General features: G+C 37.3%; 1 protein-coding gene across 1 annotated transcript; it reads right to left on the reverse strand.

Annotated features, from left to right (window-relative positions):
- Positions 1–26,769, reverse strand: SEC22B (SEC22 homolog B, vesicle trafficking protein). Its single transcript, XM_063104907.1, has 5 exons — positions 26,549–26,769; positions 12,675–12,784; positions 8,513–8,673; positions 6,191–6,337; positions 1–1,942 (listed from the first exon to the last, which is right to left on the reverse strand). The coding sequence occupies exons 1-5, from the start codon at positions 26,621–26,623 to the stop codon at positions 1,788–1,790; spliced, it is 648 nt and encodes a 215-aa protein (XP_062960977.1). The 5' UTR covers positions 26,624–26,769; the 3' UTR covers positions 1–1,787.
- Positions 26,770–27,616: the final 847 nt, after the last annotated feature.

Raw genomic sequence — 27,616 nt, forward strand, 5'->3', positions numbered from 1 at the left:
GAACATTCTAGAATTATTTATTTCATTGCTGACCATTAGCATGCAACTCTCAACAGTGAGCTGCCACTCTCTACTCCTATAGAAGCACCGAATGCTATGGTACCATTACTTAGGTTTTCAGCCTCTCAAAGGCTTTTCTTACTAACATTACTACTTAGAGACAAGCCTTTAAGACAAGGTACTTAAAAGCACTCAGTCTCTATAAAAAGCAACTTCATATTTCATGCACAAAACTCCAATTGGCAGATCTAGGTCCATAATAGAAAGAAAAGAATTTACTCTAGTTCTGTAAATTATCAGAAATAAAATAAGCATTTCTCCTTGCCTTGTCATAGGAAATAAGGGCTTTTTTCTCTACCAGGAATCAGGACAGTAGCTGTGATGATCCCTTAGGGTTATAAAATTGCTTACTGGTTAAAGTTCTTTCCAGAGATGTAAGAAATAAGAAGTTGGCTCATTTTTTCTGTACAACTTACAGAAATATTTGCAGTATATGCAGAAGTTATAGGTTACATTGTAGACCCTTGCAACAATATTTAAAAGCCCTACTCTCCATATTGAAAAAATTCCACTTCAGAAGGTAAAAGGAAATGCCTATCATCCCTGAGCAAAATGGAAAAACTCATAGGTACTTTTATTAGTAACAGAAGCCACAGTAAATGAGTTACCTATCTCTAGAACTTACTCAGAGAATTTACATAAGCTGAAATAGGAATGAGGTGCTCTCAGAGACTTTCTCAGATAAATGTATTTAGTAGTTTGAGTAGCTGATCTGCAAAAACTTTAGCTAAACATGTTCCATTTTGAAATTTGAGAATATCCTAAGAGGACGTTTATGGGACATGAAACTACTGGGCACAGGGGAATTTTTAAAATTTAAGCAAATTATGACAGGGGAAAACAAAGAGTGGGGAAAACTGTAAAAGTGGTAAAAATGAGGAAAGGACAGGACAAAGCTGTAGTTATGAGCTGGGCCTTTCTTCTCATTAAGCCATGAGCCTCTGGCTATCCATATGCTATACTCACCCTTACATTAATTTAAACCAGATGCTGCAAAATAACATTAATAATGTCCCAAACAAATGTAAGTCTTTAAGAAATAAATGAGAGAAAACATTTTAGCTTCTTAATCAAGGAGTGCTATAATATAATTTCAAGGCATCTTAATATAATTCATTTAACCCTAAAGCAATTGTGCAATAAGCAAAATATCATAAAAATAAAACAACAAAGGTTAACTTCCTACAGGGGCCAATAGACAGGATCTGTGCAGCACAGCAATTAACCTTCACATACTGGAGTCTTGTTCAAAAGGCCATCAAAAACTCAGATTACTAAAAATCACAAATGTCACCAACAAAAGGAATGTTGATTAGAGTCAAAAAGCTTCCCAAAGAATGCCTTCTCTGAAGGAATTTCAAAATACTGCTAGCACAGGTTGGCTAAGCTAAATCTCACTGATGGCTCCATTAGAGAATGAGAATGACCCAGTTAATGTGGTTTTAAAAATGTACTGGGAGGGAAAAAATAAAACAATCTACTGTTCCCTAACGTATATGGCTTAGCACCCAGAGAAAGCCTCCACCCCCAAGAGAGACCTTCTACATAGGGTTAAGCTTCATTAAATGAGGTGTAAACTTTCATTTTCAGGACGTCTTTTCTTGGAAAGTCTTTAGAGGCAGAAGTTCAACTTGGATTCTAATACACATCTGTGTGAACTCAGCTTCCTGAAAACATACACCTGCTGGGTTCTAGGTTCTCCCTTTCCAGTGACTGGGTTCGCTACTTCACAGCCACCAGAATCGCACATACACTATTAACATAACGAAAAATACAGCTACTGCTGCAAGTTTGGCGTAAGTAGAACGCATGTTCAGGTACTTCGCATCCTGGCGGTATTTCTTGGACAGACTGGACAAATTGTTAGCTTTTGAATCCAACGCTGTCAAAGAGGGAAAAGGGAAACAATAATTAGTCCATGGAAGTATTTTATCAAAAGTATTAAGGCATAAAAATTACCAAAATGAGTGGCAGTATAACAACTGACCATGAAGCTTAAATGATCACTTTTATGTTAAGGGTAAGGTTGCATACACTGATTAAATCATGATCCTGAATCACTGTAAAATATACAACACATTTTAAAATTATCAGACCAAATTACGTTCAAATGCTTAAGGCTGTATAGTGAGGTGGTTAAGAGCACAGGCTCTGGCCTCAGACTCTTTGGTTCAAATATCAGTTGCACCAGCCATGTAATGTTGGTCAAGTCACTTAACCTCTCTAAGACTCAGTTCCTTCATCTACAAAATGGGGATAATAACAATAACTACATCATAAGATTATAGGTACATGAGATTGCCTAGAGAGTGAGCAAAATGCCTGCATATAGTAAACACTTGATAAATATTAGCTGATATTTTTCTAATAATTATCATCATCTTCCTACTCTTTTAATGGTCTAAATCACATTCTCTCATATTTTGAAAAATGATAATCCATGTAAGGTAAGACCCAGATAACCAGAAGATTCAATTAATCAGATACTGGGTATTAAGCTATACTTCAATGATGACTGCTAAAATTTCTAAGATTCTCCACAGAAATTATATTTCAACCGACACAGAAAACTTGTATTGTAACTAAAATACAATAACAGGTGCTAAAAGACCACCAATATCTACTAAATTAAGCTTTTTTGCGTTTTCTGCAAAAGCACTCCCACCCCTGCCCAGGACATTTGTGATGTTATCTTCTCATAATTGTTAATTGAGCACTTAGAGAAATAGCCAGATAGATACAAGCTAAATCAGATTAAAATAGAGGGCATATTTTAATAAAAAAAACAACCTCTCAGTCTAATATAAATAAACTCTGATCAAACCTTTCACTTCTTTAAAGTTTTGAAAAATATTTTGCAATCTGAATTTGTTTGTTCTTCCTTAGAAATGCTTTTGGAATATTTGGAGTTGCTTAACAGAGACTAGTTTTGATTGAGAAATGTGGCATTATATAATAACACAGGCATGACAGCCACGTCTAAATTAGAAACTGGTTGTATGAGTAAGGAAAACACCTATCATGAAAGAAAACAGGTGGTGAGAAATAGCCATGACAATGCTCAAGGTATCTTTAGCCAGTCTACCAGAATGTACACACCATTGGACAGATTTTTAACTATTGTGTTTACTGCTAAAAAAGGGCCTGGCATATAGCCAGTGCTCCAGAAATGTTTGCTGAATAAATCTAAATCTGCTAAGAAAAACTGGGCAGAGGAAAAACTATTAGACCATATAAAATAAAAAATAGTTAAGAGAATTCTTCTATATAGGAATGTTTTAAAACAAATGCTATCATAGGGGCTGGCCAGTTAGCTCAGTTGGTTAGAGCATGGTGCTGATAACACCAAGGTCCAGGGTTTGATCCCTGTACCGGCCAGCCACCAAAAAAACAAAAAACAAAAAAACATATGCTATCATAAAGACAAAGCTACTGTTTAAAGAAGTCATTTAACAAGTATTTGTTATAGGCATCATGATGCGATGATGAGCTAGAGGATAGGATGATGATCAAAACATACATGATCCTTGTGCCTTTGCGGAATTTACATCTTATAGGGGTGATACCTTTGAAAGAAAAACAACAACAACAACAACAACAACAACAACATACCATGGCTTAAAAGAAATAGGAATACTTAGGCAAATAAAAAAGAGCATAATCTGATCATGCTGAAACCCATAGAAACTAACTCTTGGGTCTTATATGCAAAGTAGACTAGCTCTTGGGCCGAGCCCATGGCGCACTTGGTAGAGTGCTGCGCTGGGAGCGCGGCGACACTCCCGCCGCGGTTGGGATTCTATATAGGACTGACCGGTGCACTCACTGGCTGAGTGCCGGTCACGAAAAAATGACAAAAAAAAAAAAAAAAAAAAAAAAAAAAAGGAGACTAGCTCTATAGCTAGAATTTAGAAAGAGAAGAAGGTATAGAAAGATGGTTTCTTATGAAGAAGCTTAAAGAGGAAACAAATATTCTTTGAGGTAGGCTAATCTCTTCACTGCCCTTCAAATATGCTCTTTTCAGATATGTTTTTTCTTCCACTTAAAATACCACTCTTCACTCCTTGATCTATCTAAATTCAAGAAATCCTTCCTGTTCACTTCACATTTATATACTTCCTTCTACATTAATGTAACTCTTGTTGTCTACATATCCATTTAAAACTATCACACACAGAAGATAAACAAGGACCCTGGAGGCCAATGGAGCTGCCAGGTACTAGCAATGTGACTTCCAGTAAGCCACATAAATTTCCGAGTCTCTGCTTCTTTATCTATAAAATTGGTTTGATACCACCCATTTCACATGGGATTATTATAAAGATGAAATAAGATACATGGAAAGTCCCCCTTGCATTTCACCTACAACAAAGTGCTCAGTAGGTAGTTCGTTCCCTTATACAGTCAGCCTTTCATATCAGTTGGTAGAAATGTACATCTTTTTCAATCAGCATATCAGCTTTGTAGCAAACAACAAAGCACTAGAAGAGAATCCTTTACACTGTTGATAAACGGACAAATTATAAATTTTGGATTTAAGAAAAATTCCTGTGCTGGTCTACTTTACCTAGGTAGAAACTGTAAGTCTTTCTTTTATATTTTTTATTTTTTTCAATTTTTTTTTGACCGGTAAGTGGATCGCAACCCTCGACACACCGGCCATCCCTATATAGGATCTGAACCCGCGGCCTCAGTGCTGCCAGCACGGCACTCTCCTGAGTGAGCCACGGGGCCGGCCCCAATAAGTCGTTTTTGATGGAAACTTAGATTCGCTCACTCAAAATTTTCGGTTTAAAGAGTGTGAAGCTAAATGCTGAGATAACTTCTGACTACTAACATAGAGGTTCAAGTCTGTAGTTCAAAATAAAGGAAAACTCATATACTAATGAATATGTAGCAAGGCTAAACTCAAGAAATACTTATTATGAAATCTACTTGTAAGCAGTACTGTGAGGGATACATATAAGAAGTAGGTGAAACAGACATAAAATACATAAATACTACCTTTAAAGAGCATATATGCCCACATTAAACACTGAGGTAATATTTAAACATCAGGTAAATACATATTTTTTTAACCTAATTTTGCCTCGTTACTTACAATTTTAAAATTATAGCTAAAAATTCCTAATTTTACATATATATTTATCTAGTTCACCTTACATATATTTAAATATCATATTAAAATTACCTTTATGTAAACTACATATTTAATATATATATTATATATAAATGTATTTAATATGCATTAAATATCTATTTATATGGTAGATTAGGTAAACATATAAATATATATTTAATCAATAACTTTAAATGATAAATTAGGCAAATAAATTCACACACACACAATTATGTGCTAAAAACCATGTAAGTAAGTGCTTTAAGATTTTAAAGTACAGAAGAGATCAATGTGATATGGGCTGTAAGGATTAGAGAAGGCTTCTTCAAAGAGGCAGTTCTTGTCTAGATCTTACAGAACACATGCAGCATGAGGTGTGAATGGACCATTAAGGCTGGTGAAGAAGCTGACCTGGCTGAGGTAAAATGTTTGTGAACTAGGGAGAATGACAGACGTTTGCAATCTCCTTATTTTCCACATATAGAGAACAATGCTTTAAACACAACAGGCACTTAATAACAATGACTGAATAAAAATTAAGTTGAGAGCAGACTTATCTATAGTCTCAGATTTAAGTTTCTCAGCAGAGGAATGCCTAGACAAAAATGGCATTTTATAAAGATTGATCTGGCCGCAGTAAGTTTCCCAAAGAGGCTACTCAGGAAACCACTGCCATAAATCTTTGATAATTTCTTCTTGTTCTTTTCATTTCTCTTAACTTGTGCAAGTGTTTCTGTAGATAATTTAATAAATGTTGTAAATATCTTGGAAATAGTAATTGCTTCTAACATGGATGAATCTTTTACACTGTTCCAACTCAACAAAAACTAATCATGCCAGGAAAAAAAATATATCATATTGGAAGCTTTGTAACATAATCTATTTCTGAGAGATGAATTCTTAACAGTCCTAGGTAGAATCTGACAGCATAAAAGGTACTGCTTAAATAAAGTGTCCTTGCCTATGGAATGAGAACCACTTCTTCATAAGACTCTAATTGCTTTTAGATACCTGAGAGTGCTTCTCCTCGTTGTAATACTTCTTCAATATTGGCCACCATAATCCTCTGCACATCTTGCAATTCAGTGTTGATGGAGCCTAGGTTTCTTCGAGCACGACTGTCAATGTAGAGCTTCTTGGTTTTCTGAATGAAGGTATCTAGAATGATGAAAAGTGACCATTAACAACTTCTTTTATGTCCATCAAAGTACTGAAGTAGAGAATCAAAAGTTCTGAGTTTTCTCCTGTATCTGTTGCTGTTCATGATTAACCAAGTTCTTGGGTGAGTATCAAAATCTGGGCTTTGATTTCTTCATTTGTAAAATATAAAGATATAACTAGGTGAGTATTCAGGAGAAATGTCTTTTGGATACCTTTGAGTTAGAAGTATTTGCTATCAGGATCCTTAGAGAAATTAAGACCCACTATAATAAGCCTCTCCTGAAAGCAGAAATTTTCAAACTGCCTTCTGAGGACCCTTAGAGTTTTATTACTTAACTCTACACATTCCCTAAAAGGATGCTGGAAACACTCTAGTATCATTATAGCCTAATATAGAAAAATAATTAATGATCATTAAAAAGTTGAGAAATATTGCCTGAAAGTACTTTCTTTTAACATAAATTCCCAATTTCACCCCGTTCTGAAACCTCAGGTAAAATAAACTCATGATAGGGAGTTTCCCAAAATACCAATATAAAACCACAGCCTCCTCCATCTTTAGCCTGTGTCTACATTTCTAAAAACTGTAAGAATAACAACTTAATGCTAAAGATATTTTCAACTTCTGGCACCTTAAGATGTGTGCTAGACACCTTTAATTTGCCTCTGTAGGTCTCTGCACCATTCTGTACCTTGCTTTCTGTCTTGTGAAGCTGACCTGTATGGAGTAAATCAATAGGCTCCTTGTCCTCTGGCTTCCACTTAGGTTCAGGCAATGAAGGAGCCCCAACAGTGGGGAAAAAGAAGAGCAGAGAGTGATGTCAGGGTATTTATTCCCCGGGATACTTCCAAATTTGGGCTGGCAGTATCCCTCTACCAAAAGTTAACTCCTCTCAAGTTGGTCTTTTCCATAAATATTCTTCTTAGTTCCAGAAACTCCTACTTCCTTTTATACTTTCAGGCCTAGGGATGGTAACAACTACTGTGTTACTGGTTCCCGGTAACTGTATCCTGTGATTTTCCTACAGTCCATTTGTATCTAAGTATATAGTCCCTTAAACTAATCTGAGTGTATCATCTATATCCTGTGTGACCCTGATACATATGTCTTATTTTTTTCCTGGGTTATTGTCTAAAAAAATGAAATTTGAGAAACTGGACATTATATAAATTAGCACTTGGAGAGTTTGTAGTTGTGAAACACTAGAGAGTTTTGCCAAATTTTCTCTGTTTCTAAAAAGCAAGTTGACCCACTTGTCTAGCAAACTTGAAACACTCCAAAAATTCTGAGATGGTAAAACTAATTTCTTTTTTAACTAAAAATTTCGGCGATATAGCCTTATCCTACTTGTTCTCACTCCTTGAACTTACTATACTTAAGACATTTCCTTTGATCTATTGCCATCAGATAGTCATGCATTGCTTAAAAACAGGGATATGTTCTAAGAAATGTGTTGTTAAGTGATTTCGTCATTGTGTGAACATCATAGAGTGTAGTTACACAAACCTAGATGGCATAGCCTATTGCTCCAATCACCGCCATATATGTGATCCATTGTTGGCCAAAATGTTATGAAGCACGTGACTGTATTTTACCAGGTTTGACTGGTGATGTGTCTTTCTATAATTCTGGTACAAATACAGACACCCATGTGCTCGCTACTTCAGAATGCAGAAAATATTATTCTCCAATACCATCAATACCACATATCTTCTAGTATTTTCTTTCTTTTTAATTAGAGGATCTTATTCTACTAAAAGAAACAAAATATTCTTTCTTATCTCCAAATCCTAATCTCCATAAAATGAGACTTACTGTGAGTGTGTGTCTATGGGTTGGGAGAAAGAAGAACTCAGCTATTATATGCCAATCAAGTAGATTTTTCAGCCCAGTTCCTGTCATACAGGACCCTAATGAAGAATCAAACCAAATAACAAAAAGGGCAAAAGTCAACAAGTTTTTTGGGGGAAAGATCAAAAGACTAGAGAAAATTACTTATGAGAAGGAGGGCTCATTCATTCAAAATGGCAGAAGTGAAGGGAGAGGAGGCAGAAGCTAAAACTTTAGTAAGTAAACACCAGAAAAAAATGTGTCGATACTATATCAGTGTAACAGATAGCTTCTTCATATTGTTTGCTCCCTTGATAGAGAAGTGAGGGGCAAAAACTTACCAAACTCAATAAAGGAATAGGGTCTAGACACAGTGGGCACTTTCTTCCCATGCTGTTCATCAAATTCTGAGTGCAGATCTTCTAGGTAGGCAAAAGCCAACTTCTTAGGGAAGGCAGCTTCACACAAAACCAAATAACATACCCCCTGCTCAATAATGTAGCTGAAGAGACAAAAAGGGAAGACAAAGTTGTTCATAAAGTAAAAGCACCTCCACAGGTTGAAGCAGAATCTCAGTACCATACAAACTTTTGAAAATATCTAGCCTAAACCCTCTGAGGTTGGCTAAATCAGAAAGTCAACTTCAAACCACAAATCCTTGGAATCAGAAATCAAACATCTTCCCATTATCAGTATATTCCAAAAGGAGTATTTTGACATATTTATTAGCATTGTTTATTCATTATACAATTCTTCAACTAGTGTATCTTAATACCTAAGATTTTCTTAAAAACCAGGAGTTGTGGACCAGCCAATTAGTTTAGCTGGTTAGAGCACAGCCTTAAAATACCAAGGTCAGGGGTTTGGATCCCTGTACCAGCCACGCAGAAGGAAAAAAAAAAAAGTTAAAAACTAGGACTTGTGATTCACCCTTTGATTCTGTATGGTAATCTAGTACAGTAGTCCCCTCTTATCCACAGAAGGTACATTCTAAGATCCCCAGTGGATGCCTGAAACTGCAGATAGTACTGAACTCTACATATATTATGCACAAATTTCTTTTTCCTTCTTTACAATTACACAGATAGAAGATTCCTTCTTACCGTAGATCTTAGCAACCTCAATGTACAATTTTTTTTTTCCTTATTGAAAACTTTTACCTTTTCTCTTAAGGGAAGCACTTTATGGCTTCTCTTTGGCATATCTGAATTATCAGCATTACTTCTTTTGTGCTTTAGGGCCATTATTAAGTATAGTAGGGTTACTTCAACACAAGCCCTGCAATACTGTGGCAGTAGATTTGATAACCAAGAAAGCTACTAAGTGTCCAATGAGTGGGTAGCGTATACAGCGTGAATACACTGGACAAAGAGATGTTTCACTTCCTAGATGAGATGAAGTAAGACTTCACTACACTATTCAGACCAGTATGCAATTTAAAATTTATGAATTGTTTATTCTGGAATCTTCCATTTACTATTTTCCGACTGTGGCTGACTATGGGTAACTGAAATTGTGGAATGTGAAACAATGGATAAGAGGGGACTACTGTATGTACATATTTAAACTCCTTCCAGCCACAAAGAAAAACAGTGAAACTGGAACTTTTTGTGGATACCTAAAAGTTGGAGGTTAATGCCATAACATTTACCGGGTAGAGAAAACAGTGACCTCAGGACTAATAACACTCCCCCAGGCGAGCAGAATTCTGTAATCAGCTAGAAATTAAATAACAACAGAATTGACTTCTTGAGCTCCCAGGCACCCTGGAAGGAGCTATGTAGATTATGTGTCTGAGATATTCTTGGAAAAAGGTTAGGCTACTAAATGGTTTTCAAACTTCTTTTTAGCCATAGTATTCCTTATTTCGGCAAAAATTATAATCAGAAGACCAATGTGTACAGGAGATAAAATCAGAGGTTCTTTAGTTTAAATGAGAGTGTAAGGCCCCAAAGCATTACATATACTGTCATCCTTGCCCTTTTCTATGTGGTTCCTGAAGCATCCTAGGGCTCCATAGAGGATAATTTAAAGACTACTATATGATCACTCAGACTCCTTAAAAATAATATTAATAATACTGCTGTCCTATTGCTTGCTTGGGCACCTGAATTAATTGGTCTCCTTGCTCTCAGTCTATACCATCTTCTATACTACCAGTTTTATTCCCCCAAAATAAATATGATCATATTACTCTGCTTACAAACTCTAGGGATTCCCCAATACCTATGAAATAAAATCATACTATAGCACTTATAGCCCTTCAAAACAAATGTAAGCCACAATCTATCATATATCCTAACACACCAAATGGCATGCTGTTCTCTCATCAGCTAGATTCTCTACATTTTTGTGGACTACTGCTTATGTTGCTTTTTTTTTTTAACTGTAATCCTCTTTATATATGGAGAAATCTTGTTCATTTTCATATGCTCAATTCTACTTTAATTTTTTTTGTGAAACTTCTCTATATTCTCTCTATCCCCTTTCTGCAAACTTGCCCCCAACAAATAGGAACTTATTGCTTCCTTCTCTCTGCTTCCAAAGCATTTCATTTATGTCTGATTACAGCACTTCTTACCCTAAAATATTATAGTATACCTGTTTGAGTATGTGTCTCTCTGCTAGTAAGAGGACAAGCTCACTAAAAGGTATGGACATTATAAGGCAACACTTAATACAAGGACTGGTAAAGAATAAACCTTCAGTAAATAGCTCTTGGATGGAAATAAAAAACAATACAGGTTGAGTACCCTTACTCAAAATGCTTGGGACCAGAAGTGTTTTGGACTTCAGATTTTTTTGGATTTCACAACACTTTAGATATGTAAATAATGAGATATCTTGGGCCGACCCCGTGGCGCACTCGGGAGAGTGCGGCGCTGGGAGCGCAGTAAGTAGCGCTCCCGCCGCGGGTTCGGATCCTATATAGGGATGGCCGGTGCGCTCACTGGCTGAGCGCGGTGCGGCTGGTCACAACAACAACAACAACAACAAAAGACCAAAAAAAAAAAAATGAGATATCTTAGGCATGGGACCCAAGTCTAAACATAAAATTCATTTATGTTTCATATACACCTTAAACATATAGGCTGAGGGTAATTTTATATAACATTTTTAATAATTTTGTGCATGAAACAAAGTTTGTGTACACTGACCATCAGAAAGCAAAGGTGTCACTGTATTAGCCATCCATATGGACAATCTATGGTTGTCTGACATCACCGCATTCCTGACTCTGAATTTATACGCTACTCATAAGCAATCATTTTCTTATACTTATTTGCATATAAGTACTTAATAGTAAAAAATATGATATACCATTAATATGATGAAAAAACATGTTCAGGGTAACTAAGCAGCACAGTAGCATCACCAGAATACCTGTATACGTTGAACATTCCTAATCCAAAAATCCAAAATCTGAAATGTCAGTTGTGAAATTTTCCACTTATGGCATCATGCTGGCACTCAAAAAGTTTTAGATTTTAGAGCATTCTGGAGTTTTGAATTAGGGATGCTCAACCTATATGACATTATGAAGGTCCTAAAGGAATCAGGCAGAAGAAAATTTCCTCTCAATTCCATGAGAAATTTCGTAGGTCTTTTGTTCTCTAACCCATAGTAGAGATAAAGATACCATATTAAGTGGCTATATTTTTTGGTGTTGAAAATTAGATTTACAGAGAATGTTTCAGATACTATGCAAATAAGACCTTATAAAATGTAATATCCACCATTTTCCTAACTAATAAGCTAGAGTTTTGTTTTTGTGTACTTGTTTACTTGTTTTTGATAAGTGGAGTTTTTTTTTTTTTTTTAAGTTAAACATATCAAGTTCCTTCCTGGCCTAAATTACCTTTCTATCAGGGTCCCTAAAATATCAAAGATTATTTAGCTAATCCTTTTAAATTTTCCTCTGATCTTCTTGTACTTTCTTTTCCTTTTTAATCTTCCTGTTTTATCAGCTTCAAACTTGAAATGTATTAAACACTTAATACCAATTATTTGTAGATAATTTAAAATCCAATAAAGTTTCTTTGATCCCTCTCTCAGCTATATGTTTGTCTACAACCACTGACTGAAATGCTCTTAAATTACCTTTTATAATTTTCTTTTTTCCAAATAATAACTAGTATTTATTGACTATTCCCTATGTGCCAGGAAATATATATTCCTCTTAAAACTTCTATGATTATTTTCCCTATTTTACAGAGGAAACTGAGGCTTGGAGAAGTTAAATGAGTTGCTCAAAGTTACCTTGCAAGAAGTCATCTATTCTTGCATGGTGAGTACAACATTCATTAGACACAGGTTAACAATGTTGAATAAACAAACCAAGATTTTAGTTTTGTAGAACGAGAACCAGGGAAGTTACTTCTATGAAGAGACCATATTTTAAAAGTTATCTTTACTTTTAAAAACTTTTTACCATACTTATCCGGTGTTACATTACTGTATTTCATACTTAAATGATCATAAAGAAATTGGGATTTTACTCACTGAAAAGTCATGGCTCCTGCTTCCAAGGTACATCTGGTAGGAGACTGTTCATTCAACTTTCGAAAGAGTAGCTTAGCCTGACTCTGGTACTGTTGAAGGTCCCGGCCAGACTGAAAGAAGACACCTCCATTTAAGAATTTTCCACAAAAAAAGCTGTGTTGATTAGTGAGAAGCACCATGATATTATGAGAACAGTAAGTAAGATCCTTCATTTACAGGTTAATAACATTCATTTTAACAACAACAAAAAGATAGGCCTACTTTTACAGCAGAAAGGGAGACCTAATGTTAGTTATATCCTAAGAAGTAAAAGCGTATAGCTCAACTACATTTAAGGTACTCTTAACTTTCAATCCACTGTTCTTTCCACTATTAAGTCAGTTTTCTAACCCATTTCACTTGCACAGTTACTGGCATAGAACTGCATAGCATGTTCTGTACTCAGGGGAAAATGATGGGAACAGACTGATGAATCTCATTTTTAAGCTAGAATGTCAAGCAGAATCTTCCACAAAGTGTGACATTACTGAGCATTTAAGCAAAACTAAATGTGTATACCCATGACTGCAAATTATTATGAACACTATGACCATAACTAGGTAAAAATGAGCAAGAGTAGAGACAAAGATTGGAAAGTCAAATATCCTTTACTGCATAAACATATTCGGTTCCCGAGTTTGTGGACAGCAAAAATTTGAATAGTGAGGTATATATTAAGACAAAAAAGAAAGCAACTTTCAGATGATACAATTACAGGCATTATTTTCCTGAACAATTCCTAAATACTTTTAAAATTCAAAAAAAAAAAAAGAGCAGGATCATTTCAAAAGGAGAAAATCATACCTCACTAACCTACTAGATCTAAAGGGGAAAAGAAGTACATGAAGAATGGGAAGCACATATACATTGTTTATTCACTCCCATATGGGACGGGAGAGACAGGGCAGGGCTTTCTACCAGCTATCTGAATGTTTACTCGTGTCCCCCCCAAAATTCATATATTGAAATCCTATCACCCAAGGTGATGGTATTAGTACGTAGAGCCACTGGGAAGTGATTAGGTCATGAGGGTTAAGCCCTGGCGATTGGGATTAGTGACCTTATAAAAGAAATCCGAGAGAGCTGCTTGCCCTGTTCACCAAGTACGGACACAGCTAGAAGGCGCCATCTATGAATCAGGAGCAGGCCCTCACTAGCCACCAAATCTACTGGCACCTTGATCTTGAACTTCCTACCTTCCAGAACCAGAGAAATAAATTTCTGTTGTTTATAAGCCACCCAGTTTATGGCATTTTGTTATAGCAGCCAGAATGAACTGAGATACTGCCATGTGATAGGAAAAATAATTCTATTTTGAAATTATTTATTTTGTATTAAAAGATAGAACACAATCTCCCTTTGGCAGTTTTAATAACAAAATGTTTAAATAGAAAAGTATTTATACTAGGGTCTTCCAGTGTCTGATTCTGTGTGCTAACGTTGACAAAATACAAAATGAAATGTTAATCCTAGATAGTGTACCACTGAGCTAATAAAAATAGGGAAGCAATGATAAAACAATAAAGTGGCAGATCAGCAAATACACAAATTAGGATAATAAGATTCTAAGCTATATTTAAATGATGAACTGGACATTTCAATATGAATAAGGAGGTGAATAAGCATGAGGTAAACCAGTGTAGTTAGGTAGAGCCCACTCAAGGTATCTAGTTTGTAGATTTATCTTGTTTAGCACTGCTGTTATGGCAATAACTTGTTACAATGCTGTAACTGGAGAAATATTTCTATATTAACATATGTATGTATGTGTGTGTGTGTATATATATATGCACAGTTTTATATATGAAACAGTACTTTATAATAATTAACATTACAATATATATTAACATTATCATATTAAATAATACTGCCAGTATAGTCAGCCAGTAAAGGACAGTGAATACTATCAGGTGCTTTCAGGCAATTAGAACTAGTGCACGATGTCCTACTTCCTAAATCTGAATGGTACTTACCAATCTGTTTGTTTTACTAATGCCATTATGTGATCAGTAATCACATTACGTGATCATTCTGAGGTGATCTGAACTCACAACAGTAGGTAAAAGTGATTCAAGTAATGTTGGAAATGCTACTCAAGTGTCAAGAAAGAATATCAACATAGATCAATGATTTTCAATCTTGCCTTAACACTAAAATCTCTTGGGGATCCCCCAAAATCTACTCATGCCCAATCTCCACCCCCAAACCAATTAAATCAGCATCTGGGAAGTGGGACTCTGATATTTTTAAAATAACCACAACCACAGATATTAAATATAACTTCTTTGACTGCTAAAGGCAGGTGAACATCTTAAAAGGACTAGCTGAAGAAACAGATGACAAAAAACTGTCAGTCAAATAAAAACTGGTACAAATTCTTTGACTTTTGTAAGAGGTATTCTAAACATTACTGTAACCTGAGACTAACAACTGTATCAACTACGAGAAACTATGGCCAAAAGCATGCTACAATTTCAGGAATTTGCAAAGGATGAAGCAAACTGTGGGGATTTACATCTACATGGGGATTATAGCATGCCAACATCCATTTTACAATGCTGTTTCAGTTAGCATTACCATTTATGAGAAAACAATGCTAGCACAATCTTTTTGGTTAAATAACAATCTTTCTGGTATATTCATAAAATGTAATATTATGCAGCCATTACAATAATGCTCTATAATTTCCAATGATATGAGAAAATATCCATTATACACTGTTAAATGGAAAAAAATTAGATGTAACAGTCTTACAATACTCATTATTTAATTTTATTCGCAGACACACGCATACAATTTAAGGTCATACATCAAAATGGATATAGTTTGAGTAGAGATAATAGGTAATAATCACCATTAACATTTTGGTTGTTTTGATTGCACATGTTTACTGAACTTTCTAAAATAAGCATGAATTTATTTTGTAATGGGAAAAATTATTCATCCATTCATTCCTGTTTATCACATATTTGCACTCAGAATATTATGTGCAATTCTGGTCTGTGAATTTTAAGAAAGCAAGATGGAATTAGAAAAGATTCTTCAGAAATAGGCAATGGAACGATTATTGCTCACTTTCTGCCAGGCACTGTTCTAAACACTTTACATAATTTAACTTGTTTAATCTTCAGAGCTACCCTATGAAGTGATTAGAATTATTGTGCCAATTTTTTATTTCAGAAGTCAAACTTGCCCAAGGACTCCAGGCTATTAAGGGGCTAGGATTTGAACCTAGGCAATCTGGATCTGGAGCCCTTCCTCCTAAGCATTATGCTATACCACCTCTATAATTAAAAGTGCTTCAATAGTAGATCCACCTTCTAGGTGGTCTTACTATTTAATATTAAGTTAATTCATAGGAAATGCTCAAGAAACCATGTGGCAGCTCTGATCTAGATCTCATAAAACAAAACAATCACTGCTTTACAGAATGGCCTTTAGTTTGCTTTCAAGATCAAAGTCACTAAGGGACCACAGTCAGCCAGTCCACCTAAAAATATTTAGATGTCCTTATTCTGTTTTGTGCTTCATCTAGAACAGATTAATGAAGTTTTTAGACAGGATAATTATACAACATCTATTAGTAATCCAGTAATGAAGTAGATCAGAATAACTGGACAAACTGTGAAACAAATTTGAGGTGGTTCAATAGCATATTTAGGATTTGGTTCTATATATTACAAAAAATACAAGGTAGTAATTTGTCACACAACCACAATACATTTCATTGCTGCCACCTAGGACTGCTGAACTAGTTGTGTCAAATACCATGTTGTGCCTTTATAAGAAGGTTTAGCGGGGGTTTCAAGATGGCGGCGGCTGCGGCGGCTGGCGCGGAGTAGCTGAGGTGGAAAAGGTGGCCACTGGACCTCAGGCAGCCGGGAAACTTGTGGACCTTCCTCTGGCCATCTCTTAAGGGAGGACTGCTGCTGCTGGCCGGTCGTGGGGGCTCAACGCCACTTTGCCCCCGGCAGGAGAGGCTGCCTCATTTACAGGCAACAGCTTTGAAGTGTGGAGCAGGAAAAGAACTGATTCTTAGCTGCAAAAGTGAGTCTTGAAACAGGGAACACGGCGCCAGGGCTGCTGTGGGTGCAGCCAGGATCCCGGAGGCTGGGGCCGCACTGAAGGCGGCCAGCTGCCCTATTCAGGATTCGAGGTTTCAGGCCGGCATTAAAGAAGACTCCTGGGAGCGCCCGAGCGGCGCCGCGACTGAACAGCCCGAGGCGGCAGCGCCGAGAACACGGAAGGCAACAAACCAGAGACAGAGCGAGCGCCCGACCTGGCACAGCACTGTGAGTGATCCCTGGCACAGCTCTGTTCGGGGGGTGAATGCCCACGCGGCTTCCGACTGCACCACCAGGCCACTCACTGCCCCCGGTGCTGCCTCCATTTTCCCAGGTGCGGGCAGCTCCGCCCTGCTCGGCCATCACTGAGCCCATTTGCTTGGCCTGGCGCGGGGCTTTCCGGACCCTGCGGGCCGACCTCCTCTCCCACTCCCTCCGCGGTTCTCTGGCAGGACTGGGGGTGTGGGGCGTCCCGACCAGTTTTGGGAGGGCTAGGAAGTACGGGCGGGCCGACTGTCACTCCACCACACCCTGGACTCCGGCCCCGGTAAACTTCCTGTTACTGGGAGGCAGATACCATCTCTGCGACCACCAGTTTGGAAAAAAAGCCTAACGAATTTCTGGTTGGGAATAGTGCGGTAGGAGAGTTCCCAGGTCCGCTTGAACCTGCCGGAGAGCAGGCTGCAGGCGGGCACTAGACTCGGTTTATACCAGGGGGATACAAAGGTGAACAAGACCCGAGAAAGATCTACACAGTGCTACAAAGGCACCCAGAGAGACCGGTCGTCTGTGCCTAGCAGAAACCTGGTAGACTTCCTGGGCGAGGCGGTGCTGAGCAGGGTCTTGAAGGCCCAGCTGATAGACGAGGGGTGCAGAAGACACGCCCCAGCCCAGCACAGTGTGCACAGAGGGGGGAGACGTGCGGCCAGGGAGGCGGAGTCTCGACAGAAACCACACACCCGGTGGGGTCGCCACTGCACGATCTAACAGCCTGGGCCAGAGCACACGGAACGGGGAGAAGTCCTGTACAGAAAGTGAAAGCTCAACAGAGATCACACACCCTGTGGTACGTGATCCACCAGCCCAGCAGAGTACAAGCTGACCAGAAAGGTGGATCCCCGGAGAAGCCCAAGACCCGAGGCAACCACACACACAAGACACTAGAGGCCAACTGAGCAGTCACGGTGGGAGCCATACCAAATTGGCAACCACAGCAACATCCTATTAGTCATTAGTCTTAAACCGGTGGACTGTGAAACCCCCTGCAACAATGAATAAACACCAAAAAAAAGACACCAGAAATACAAAAAATCAAGAAATTACACCACCAAAAGTTAATAAATCTCATACTCTAGATCCTATAGAACAAGAAGCCCTTGAAATAACTGACAAGGAATTTCGAGTGATAATTCTAAGGAAACTGAATGAGATACAAGAAAACTCAGCTAGACATCATGATGAAATGAGGAAAAGTATACAGGATCTGAGAGAGGAAATATACAAGGAAATCAATGTCCTGAAAAAAAATGTAGCAGAACTTGCTGAACTGAAGAAGTTATTCAGCGAAATAAAAAACACAACGGAGAGTTTAACCAGCAGGCTTGTCGAAGTTGAAGAGAGAACCTCTGAACTTGAAGATGGGCTGTTTGAAATAACACAAGCAGACAAAAAGAAAGAAAAAAGAATCAAGGACATGGAAGAAAATCTGAGAGAGATATCAGACAACCTCAAGCGCTCAAATATCCGAGTCATGGGTATTCCAGAAGGGGAGGAAAATGGAGATTCCATTGAAAACATATTCAAAAAAATAGTGGCAGAAAACTTCCCAGGTATAGGAAAAATCACAGATCTTCAGATCCAGGAAGCTCAACGATCTCCAAACGTATTCAACCCAAAAAGGCCTTCTCCAAGACATGTCATAGTCAAATTGGCAAAACTCAGAGACAAAGAGAGAATCTTAAAAGCTGCAAGAGAGAAGCGTCAAATCACCTATAAGGGAGCCCCAATCAGGTTAACATCAGACTTTTCATCACAAACCCTAAAAGCTAGAAAGGAATGGGATGATATTTTCAAAATACTAAAAGACAAAGATTGCCAGCCAAGAATACTCTACCCTGCAAGGCTATCCTTCCGAAATGAGGGGCAAATAGTATATTTCTCAGACAAACAAAAACTGCGGGAGTTCACTACCACAAGACCACCCTTACAAGAAATCCTCAAGGGAGTACTGGGTTTGGTTCCTGAAAAATAACTAACACTGCCATAAAAACCTAAGAAAAATCTAAACCCGCTAGTACAATAAAAATGGCATTCATGAAGAGAAAACAAGCTAACAAAAACACTATCTACAACCTAAGGAACCAACAAACAAAGAAACCAAACAGTAAATCAGAAAGCAAGGAACAAAAGACACCTAAGACAACCAAACAACCAATAAAATGCTAGGAATAAATCAACACCTTTCAATAACAACTCTTAATGTTAAAGGCTTAAATTCCCCAATTAAAAGACACAGACTGGCTGACTGGATCAAAAAGCAGGACCCAACTATATGCTGCCTACAAGAAACCCACCTCACCCATAAAGATTCACACAGACTAAGAGTGAAAGGATGGAAAAAGATTTACCATGCAAACAGAAAAGAAAAACGAGCTGGAGTGGCTATTCTTATATCTGACAAAATAGACTTTAAACTAAAAACCATAAAAAGAGACAATGAGGGACACTACTTAATGATAAAAGGACTGATCCATCAAGAAGACATAACAATCATAAATATGTACGCACCCAATGTTGGAGCAGCCAGATTTATAAAACAAACTCTATTAGACCTAAAGAAGGAAATAGACACTAATACCATAATAGCAGGGGACCTGAACACTCCACTGTCAATATTAGACAGATCATCTAGGCAAAGAATCAGTAGAGAAACACAAGATCTAAACAAGACTCTAGACCAATTGGAATTGGCAGATATCTACAGAACATTCCACCCAACAACCTCAGAATATTCATTCTTCTCATCAGCACATGGATCATTCTCCAGGATAGATCACATATTAGGTCACAAATCAAGTCTCAGTAAATTCAAAAAAATTGGAATTATCCCATGTATCTTCTCAGACCACAATGGATTAAAACTAGAAATTAATAACAAACAAAACTCTGGAAACTATACAAACACATGGAAATTAAACAGCATTCTACTTAATGACATATGGGTCCAAGAAGAAATCAAGCAGGAAATCAAAAAGTTTATTGAAACTAATGAAAACAATGATACATCATACCAAAACCTGTGGGATACTGCAAAAGCAGTATTGAGGGGAAAATTTATTGCATTAAATGCTCACTTCAGAAGAATAGAAAGATGGCAAGTGAACAACCTAACACTTCACCTCAAAGAACTAGAAAAACAAGAACAATCCAAACCTAAAGTTAGCAGACGGAAAGAAATCATTAAGATCAGAGCAGAACTGAATGAAATTGAAAACCAAAAAACAATTCAAAAGATCAACGAATCAAAAAGTTGGTTTTTTGAAAAGATAAATAAAATTGACAAACCATTAGCATGGCTAACAAAAAAAAGAAGAGAGAAGACTCAAATAACAAAAATTAGAAATGAAAAAGGCGATATTACAACTGATTCATCTGAAATACAAGGAATCATTCGAGACTACTATAAACAACTGTACGCCAACAAATTTGAAAATCTGGAGGAAATGGATAAATTTCTGGACACACACAAGCTCCCAAAACTGAACCGTGAAGACGTAGAAAATCTGAACAGACCAATAACAATAAAGGAGATTGAAGCTGTTATCAGAAGGCTCCCAACAAAGAAAAGCCCAGGACCAGATGGATTCACAGCAGAATTTTACCAAACATTCAAAGAGGAATTGACACCGATTCTTTACAAACTATTCCAAAAGATTGAAACGGACGCAAATCTCCCAAACTCATTCTATGAAGCAAACATCATCCTGATACCAAAACCAGGTAAAGATATAACCAAAAAAGAAAACTACAGGCCGATATCCTTGATGAATATAGATGCAAAAATCCTCACTAAAATACTAGCAAACAGAATACAGCAACACATACGAAAAATTATTCATCACGATCAAGTGGGATTCATCCCAGGGATGCAAGGTTGGTTCAACATACGTAAATCAATAAATGTGATACACCATATTAATAAACTCAAACACAAGGACCATATGATCATCTCTATAGATGCTGAAAAAGCATTTGATAAAGTTCAGCACTCATTCATGACAAAGACCCTCTATAAGTTAGGTATAGAGGGAAAGTATCTCAACATAATTAAAGCCATATATGCCAAACCCACTGCCAATATCATCCTGAATGGGGAAAAGCTGAAAGCTTTTCCTTTAAGAACAGGCACTAGACAAGGATGCCCACTCTCACCACTCCTATTCAACATAGTGTTGGAAGTACTAGCCAGAGCAATCAGAGAAGAGAAGGAAATAAAGGGCATCCAGATTGGAAAAGATGAAGTCAAACTGTCCCTGTTTGCAGATGACATGATCCTATATATCGAACAGCCTAAAACCTCTACAAAAAAACTCTTGGAATTGATAAATGATTTCAGCACAGTAGCAGGATACAAAATCAACACACAAAAATCAGTAGCATTTCTTTTCTCCAATAGTGAACATGCAGAAGGAGAAATCAAGAAAGCCTGCCCATTTACAATAGCCACCAAAAAAATAAAATACTTAGGAATTGAGTTAACCAAGGAGGTGAAAAATCTCTATAATGAGAACTACAAACCACTGCTGAGAGAAATTAGAGAGGATACAAGAAGATGGAAAGATATTCCATGCTCTTGGATTGGAAGAATCAACATAGTGAAAATGTCCATACTACCCAAAGTGATATACAAATTCAATGCAATCCCCATCAAAATTCCAAAGACATTTTTCTCAGAAATGGAAAAAACTATTCAGACATTTATATGGAACAATAAAAGACCACGAATAGCCAAAGCAATGCTCAGCAAAAAAAATAAAGCTGGAGGCATAACACTACCTGACTTTAAGCTATACTACAAAGCTATAATAACCAAAACAGTATGGTACTGGCATAAAAACAGACACACTGACCAATGGAATAGAATAGAGAATCCAGAAATCAACCCACACACTTACTGCCATCTGATCTTTGACAAAGGCACCAAACCTATTCACTGGGGAAGGGACTGCCTCTTCAGCAAGTGGTGCTGGGATAACTGGATATCGATATGCAGGAGAATGAAACTAGATCCATACCTCTCACCGTATACTAAAATCAACTCAAAATGGATTAAGGATTTAAATATACACCCTGAGACAATAAAACTTCTTAAAGAAAACATAGGGGAAACACTTCAGGAAATTGGACTGGGCACAGACTTCATGAATACGACCCCAAAAGCACGGGCAACCAAAGGAAAAATAAACAAATGGGATTATATCAAACTAAAAAGCTTCTGCACAGCAAAAGAAACAATTAAAAGAGTTAAAAGACAACCAACAGAGTGGGAGAAAATATTTGCAAAATATACATCTGACAAAGGATTAATATCCAGAATATATAAGGAACTCAAACAACTTTACAAGAAGAAAACAAGCAACCCAATTAAAAAATGGGCAAAAAAGCTAAGTAGGCATTTCTCTAAGGAAGATATCCAAATGGCCAACAGACATATGAAAAAATGCTCAACATCACTCAGCATCCGGGAAATGCAAATCAAAACCACATTGAGATACCATCTAACCCCACTTAGGATGGCTAAAATCCAAAAGACTATGAACGATAAATGCTGGCGAGGCTGCGGAGAAAAAGGAACTCTCATACATTGTTGGTGGGACTGCAAAATGGTGCAGCCTCTATGGAAAATGGTATGGAGGTTCCTTAAACAATTGCAAATAGATCTACCATACGACCCAGCCATCCCACTGTTGGGAATATACCCAGAGGAATGGAAATCATCAAGTCGAAGGTATACCTGTTCCCCAATGTTCATCGCAGCACTCTTTACAATAGCCAAGAGTTGGAACCAGCCCAAATGCCCATCATCAGATGAGTGGATACGGAAAATGTGGTACATCTACACAATGGAATACTACTCAGCTATAAAAACGAATGAAATACTGCCATTTGCAACAACATGGATGGACCTTGAGAGAATTATATTAAGTGAAACAAGTCAGGCACAGAAAGAGAAATACCACATGTTCTCACTTATTGGAGGGAGCTAAAAATTAATATATAAATTCACACACACACATACACACATACACACACAAACCGGGGGGGGGGGGGGAAGAAGATATAACAACCACAATTATTTGAAGTTGATACAACAAACAAACAGAAAGGACATTGTTGGGGGGGAGGGGGGGAGGGAGAAGGGAGGGAGGTTTTGGTGATGGGGAGCATTAATCAGCTACAATGTATATCGACAAAATAAAATTAAAAAAAAAAAAAAAAAAAAAAAAAAAAACAAGCTCTGGCAAGTTTTATTAAAGAAAGATTTTGCATGGGAAAAAAAAAAAATAAATAAAAAAAAAAATAAAATAAAATATATGCTCCAATCTCAAAAAAAAAAAAAAAAAAAAAAAAAAAAAAAAAAAAAAAAGAAGGTTTAGCAAAGTTCTTATCATTTTTAAATCCCTTTTGAACTCAGCTGGTCAAAGGCCAGCAGCACCAAGAACCAACTATTTTCCTCTAAAAAAAATTATAGTAAGTTGATTAATCAACCCTCAATGATTGGGAGAATGAGGCAGTTTAACTGTAAACAGATTATCTGCTTTCTTGGAGCTCCTTGGTTAGATCTAATAACTTCTTCAAATCTGGACAGCCTTCTACAGAGGTGGGGCAAATGAAAAAGAAGAGAATACAGTAATTTTAAGGTAGAACAGTAGATGAAGAGATCACAGACATTTTAAAAGGACAAACACATCATAAAGGAAGGAAGGATAAAGGATATCAGTTAGGGAGTCTAGGTTTGGGGAGAAAAGTTCATCTCTCTACCTGTTCTAGTCCTAAATTTCTAGGTAAGCACAGAGGAAAAACAGTGTATAAAATACTCTGTCTATATTATTTTGTGAATTTTACTCTCTATTGTATTATCTGAATAACCGTGCATCTACAGTAATACGACAGCTTGAACAGTGTGACTGGTAACTAATAAATAACTAAAATACGATATCTACTATCAGTGTAAATAATTCAAAATACAATGAGTTATCTGGCCTATACAGTTAAGGAACTTAAATATAAAATGATTTGGTCAAGACATCTGTTTCTTAAAAAGTTATTTCTGGACTCCTAAGAAAACATCATTAAAAAGTCTTAGAGCAAAGCAGTATAGTAGTTAGGCACTAAGGCACTAGTCTATAGTCTGACAGACACTGATAAAAAACAAGTGGTTCTCATCCATGGGTGATTTCCTCCCCGTCCCACCAGGGGACATTTGGCACTATCTGGAAATACTTTTCATTGTCACAACAAAATGGAGGAGTGTGATGGTGCTACCAGTATCTAGGGGGTAGAGGTCAGGAATGTTGCTAGACATACTACAACGCACAGGATAGTCCCCAACAACAAAGAGTTATCCATCCCAAAATGGAAATAGCACCAAGGTTAAAAAACTCTGATGAGAAATTCCATTATGCTACTTATTAGATGTATGGCTTTAGGCAAGGGACCTATCCTAAGCTTCAGAGCTTCCTTATCTATAAATGGGGATAATGACAGTACCTATACCAATACGGTTGGTATAAGAGTTGAATGAAATACACTTAACAGGGTTAACACAGTGCTTGGTATATACTAGACACTCTTATAAATGTTCTGTATACTATTATAACACTGAAAATAAATCTAGGATTCACATTTTTGTAGACAGTGTAAAATTTCTTTACTTGTCAATTAAACAAAGCAACCCATCCTGATGGACCAATGCAAAATCAACATCAAATTTAGAATTAAGAAGCAAACAATAATAAATCAATTATTTTTTCAATAAAGTATCAAGGTAGAGAGAAGGGGCCCACTAATATTAAGCATTTTCAAATCCACCTTGTACTCTTCACCCACATTGGAATTCAATGCAATGTTGGCAAACTGACTAGATTCGCCCCCTCTAGCCCCCATCATGGGAAAACTATTTTTCAAATTACATATCCTTCAAGGAAATTTCCTCCATACTATCGCCCATAATTAAATCATGTTCTTGGGCTAATTTGAACAATTACACTCCTGCAAGGTGTTCTTATAAAATTCTTAACAAATTGAAGAAGAGAAAAACATTCCACATTGAAAATCCAGGGTTTGTTATATTTTTCATAATTTATTTCAATGATTAGATTTTGTTTTGTGAAAATGAATAGAATATATTTCACTTAGCATGACCTGCAACTTTATCATCTATATCACCACTCTCCTAAAAGTGAAAGTAAACATATTTCCGAATCAAATCTCAAAAGGCATATAATGGTATTAAAGAGCTCCTTACTACTAGATCCTATTGTCAGCTTTGATGTCATTTCTTCTGGGAGGACTCCTGCTCTCCCCAAACCAACTTAAGATACCTTTTTCATGTTCAATCACAGAATCCTCTTCCTCTTCCACACCAGTTATACTACATTATAACTGTTTGTTAGTTATCTGACTAGACTGTAAGCTCCATGAAGGTAGAGACTGTCCTGTTACCCCCTGCATTAACACCATGCCTGTCATATTTGATGTGCCCAATACGATTCTTTATTTCATGAATATATGAATGAAGAGTCCAAGGGAAGAAATGTGCAAAATATTTTTTTCTAGAACTCATCTTTTTTAAGCCTCAAGATTTAAAAAAAGGAAAAAAAACCCTACTTAAGTTGTATGAGAAAGTAAAATAAAAATGATCACTTTAAATAAGTAACATAAATTCCATTCTCCTGTTTTCAGGGATCTCCTAAGCTTGCTCTAGAAACTTGTCTCACACCAGAAATTTGCACTTTGATTCTAAAACACAAAGCAGCTTCTTTGTAAGATATCTATAATGGTTGTTTTTAATCAATTCAATACATTTTGAGCACCTCATACTAGCATAAATTGCTGTTGTAAACACTTGTGGAGAACACAAAGATAATTAAGACCCATGGTTCACCTGCCAGTAAACAATTTATGGAAAGACAAAGAAAAATAATAAAATAAGATACAATGCATTACGGGAATTTGGTAAGGCCTATTGGAGGTGGGATTTGGGCATAACCTTGAAAGAAGATGCTGTACTGAACTTTAACAAGTGTTTGTAAGTGGCAATGTTATCTCACCCACTTTCAAAAGATATCAGCAAGGTAGGTCAAGGATCAGATGCTACAGTAAAAGCAGTTGGAGAACTTAGGAGCCGATTTTTCCCAGGATTTGTCAGTTAGCAGCCTCATTAGCTGAAGAAAATTAGAAGTCCTGAATTTTAACCAAGTCCCTAATGAGTCACAGACACTGGGGTATCACAATAAGCCGAACCTATCCATTATCCAGAGCGTTTTTCTAAAGAGAAACAGGTAATACAAAAATCTACCTCTGCCTTCAGGAAAGACTTCCTCTCACATGTAGTCTCTCCACCACTAAAAGATAAAAGAGCACTTCAGAGGGGTCCGGAGTGCCTGTGAGATCACAAGGGTCTCCTTCGTCCTAGGAAGGAAGCCGGTGCTGAGAGAACAAAGCGCGCCGTCATGGACTTGGGGTCGCGGGGATCTAGTAGCAGCTCACCTGTTCGTCCTCCTGCATCGAGGCGGCCAGCGGGAGCCCGTCCGCCACTCGGGCGATCATCGTTAGCAACACCATCTTCACAAGCTACAGGGACCCAATACTGTCCTGGGCGACCGCTGGCGTCGGTCCTCACTTTCTCCGCCCCGATAACAGTTATACCCCTATCTCAGTTCCCGAAGATCCAGCTGCTTGCGTCTCCTTTTCCCGCTGAGGTGGCCGGAAACAGCTAGAAAGCGTTCCACTACCGGTCCCCTGGATTGGCTTCCCACCGAGAACCACAACTGCCCGAACACGAGTTCCGCGATCTCTCCTTCCACCGTCATAAACTTCTAAGGTCCCGCCCGCTTTTCTGCTTTTCGAGCTTGGAATAGGCCTTGCGCCCTGATGGGGCGTGGCATCCAAACGGTCACAGATTTTTCTAGTCCCTGATACTTTAAGTTTGTGGATAAAACTGGGATGGAGGTTGGGAGATAATAGGTCCGTAGATGAAGGGTATGTGAAAAAACTGAAAATTAGGCTATGGGTTTTCATATTTTATTTTTCTAATTTCTATATTATATATTATATACATAACATTTTCTAATTCGTATATTTCTAGGCAGTGATTTTTGTCTGTTTTTTGCTTGTTTGTTTATGCTGTATTCCCAGATCTTTGAACAGTTTCTGGTAAGAGGTCAATAAATATTTGTTGTATGTGTGAATAAATAACAAGTACAGGACCTCAGAGATCACCTAGATTAGTGAGCCTACCAAAAGCTGGGATCTCTGCTACATATACTGTGCTAGGTAACCGGGGAGCCTTAATAGAACGTGCAGTGACTGGGCATTCACTCCCAACTGGAGCAACCTCTAGACAATTGCACTTAAGGAAGTGTTCCCATCTCTGTCCTTTGGTGTTCCCATCTCTGAGGTGGGGATATTACTAGCCTCTCAGGGTTTTTGTAGATATTAGATGAGAAAATGTAGGAGCAAGGGTTTCATAAGCTAAAAAAAGAAGTTACACAAATGTTTCTTTTACTTATTATTACTTATATTAATAACAACTATTTTTTACGAAGTGCTTACAGT

This window comes from Cynocephalus volans, chromosome 8 (genome assembly GCF_027409185.1).
Source record: "Cynocephalus volans isolate mCynVol1 chromosome 8, mCynVol1.pri, whole genome shotgun sequence".
NCBI classification, from domain to species: domain Eukaryota; kingdom Metazoa; phylum Chordata; class Mammalia; order Dermoptera; family Cynocephalidae; genus Cynocephalus; species Cynocephalus volans.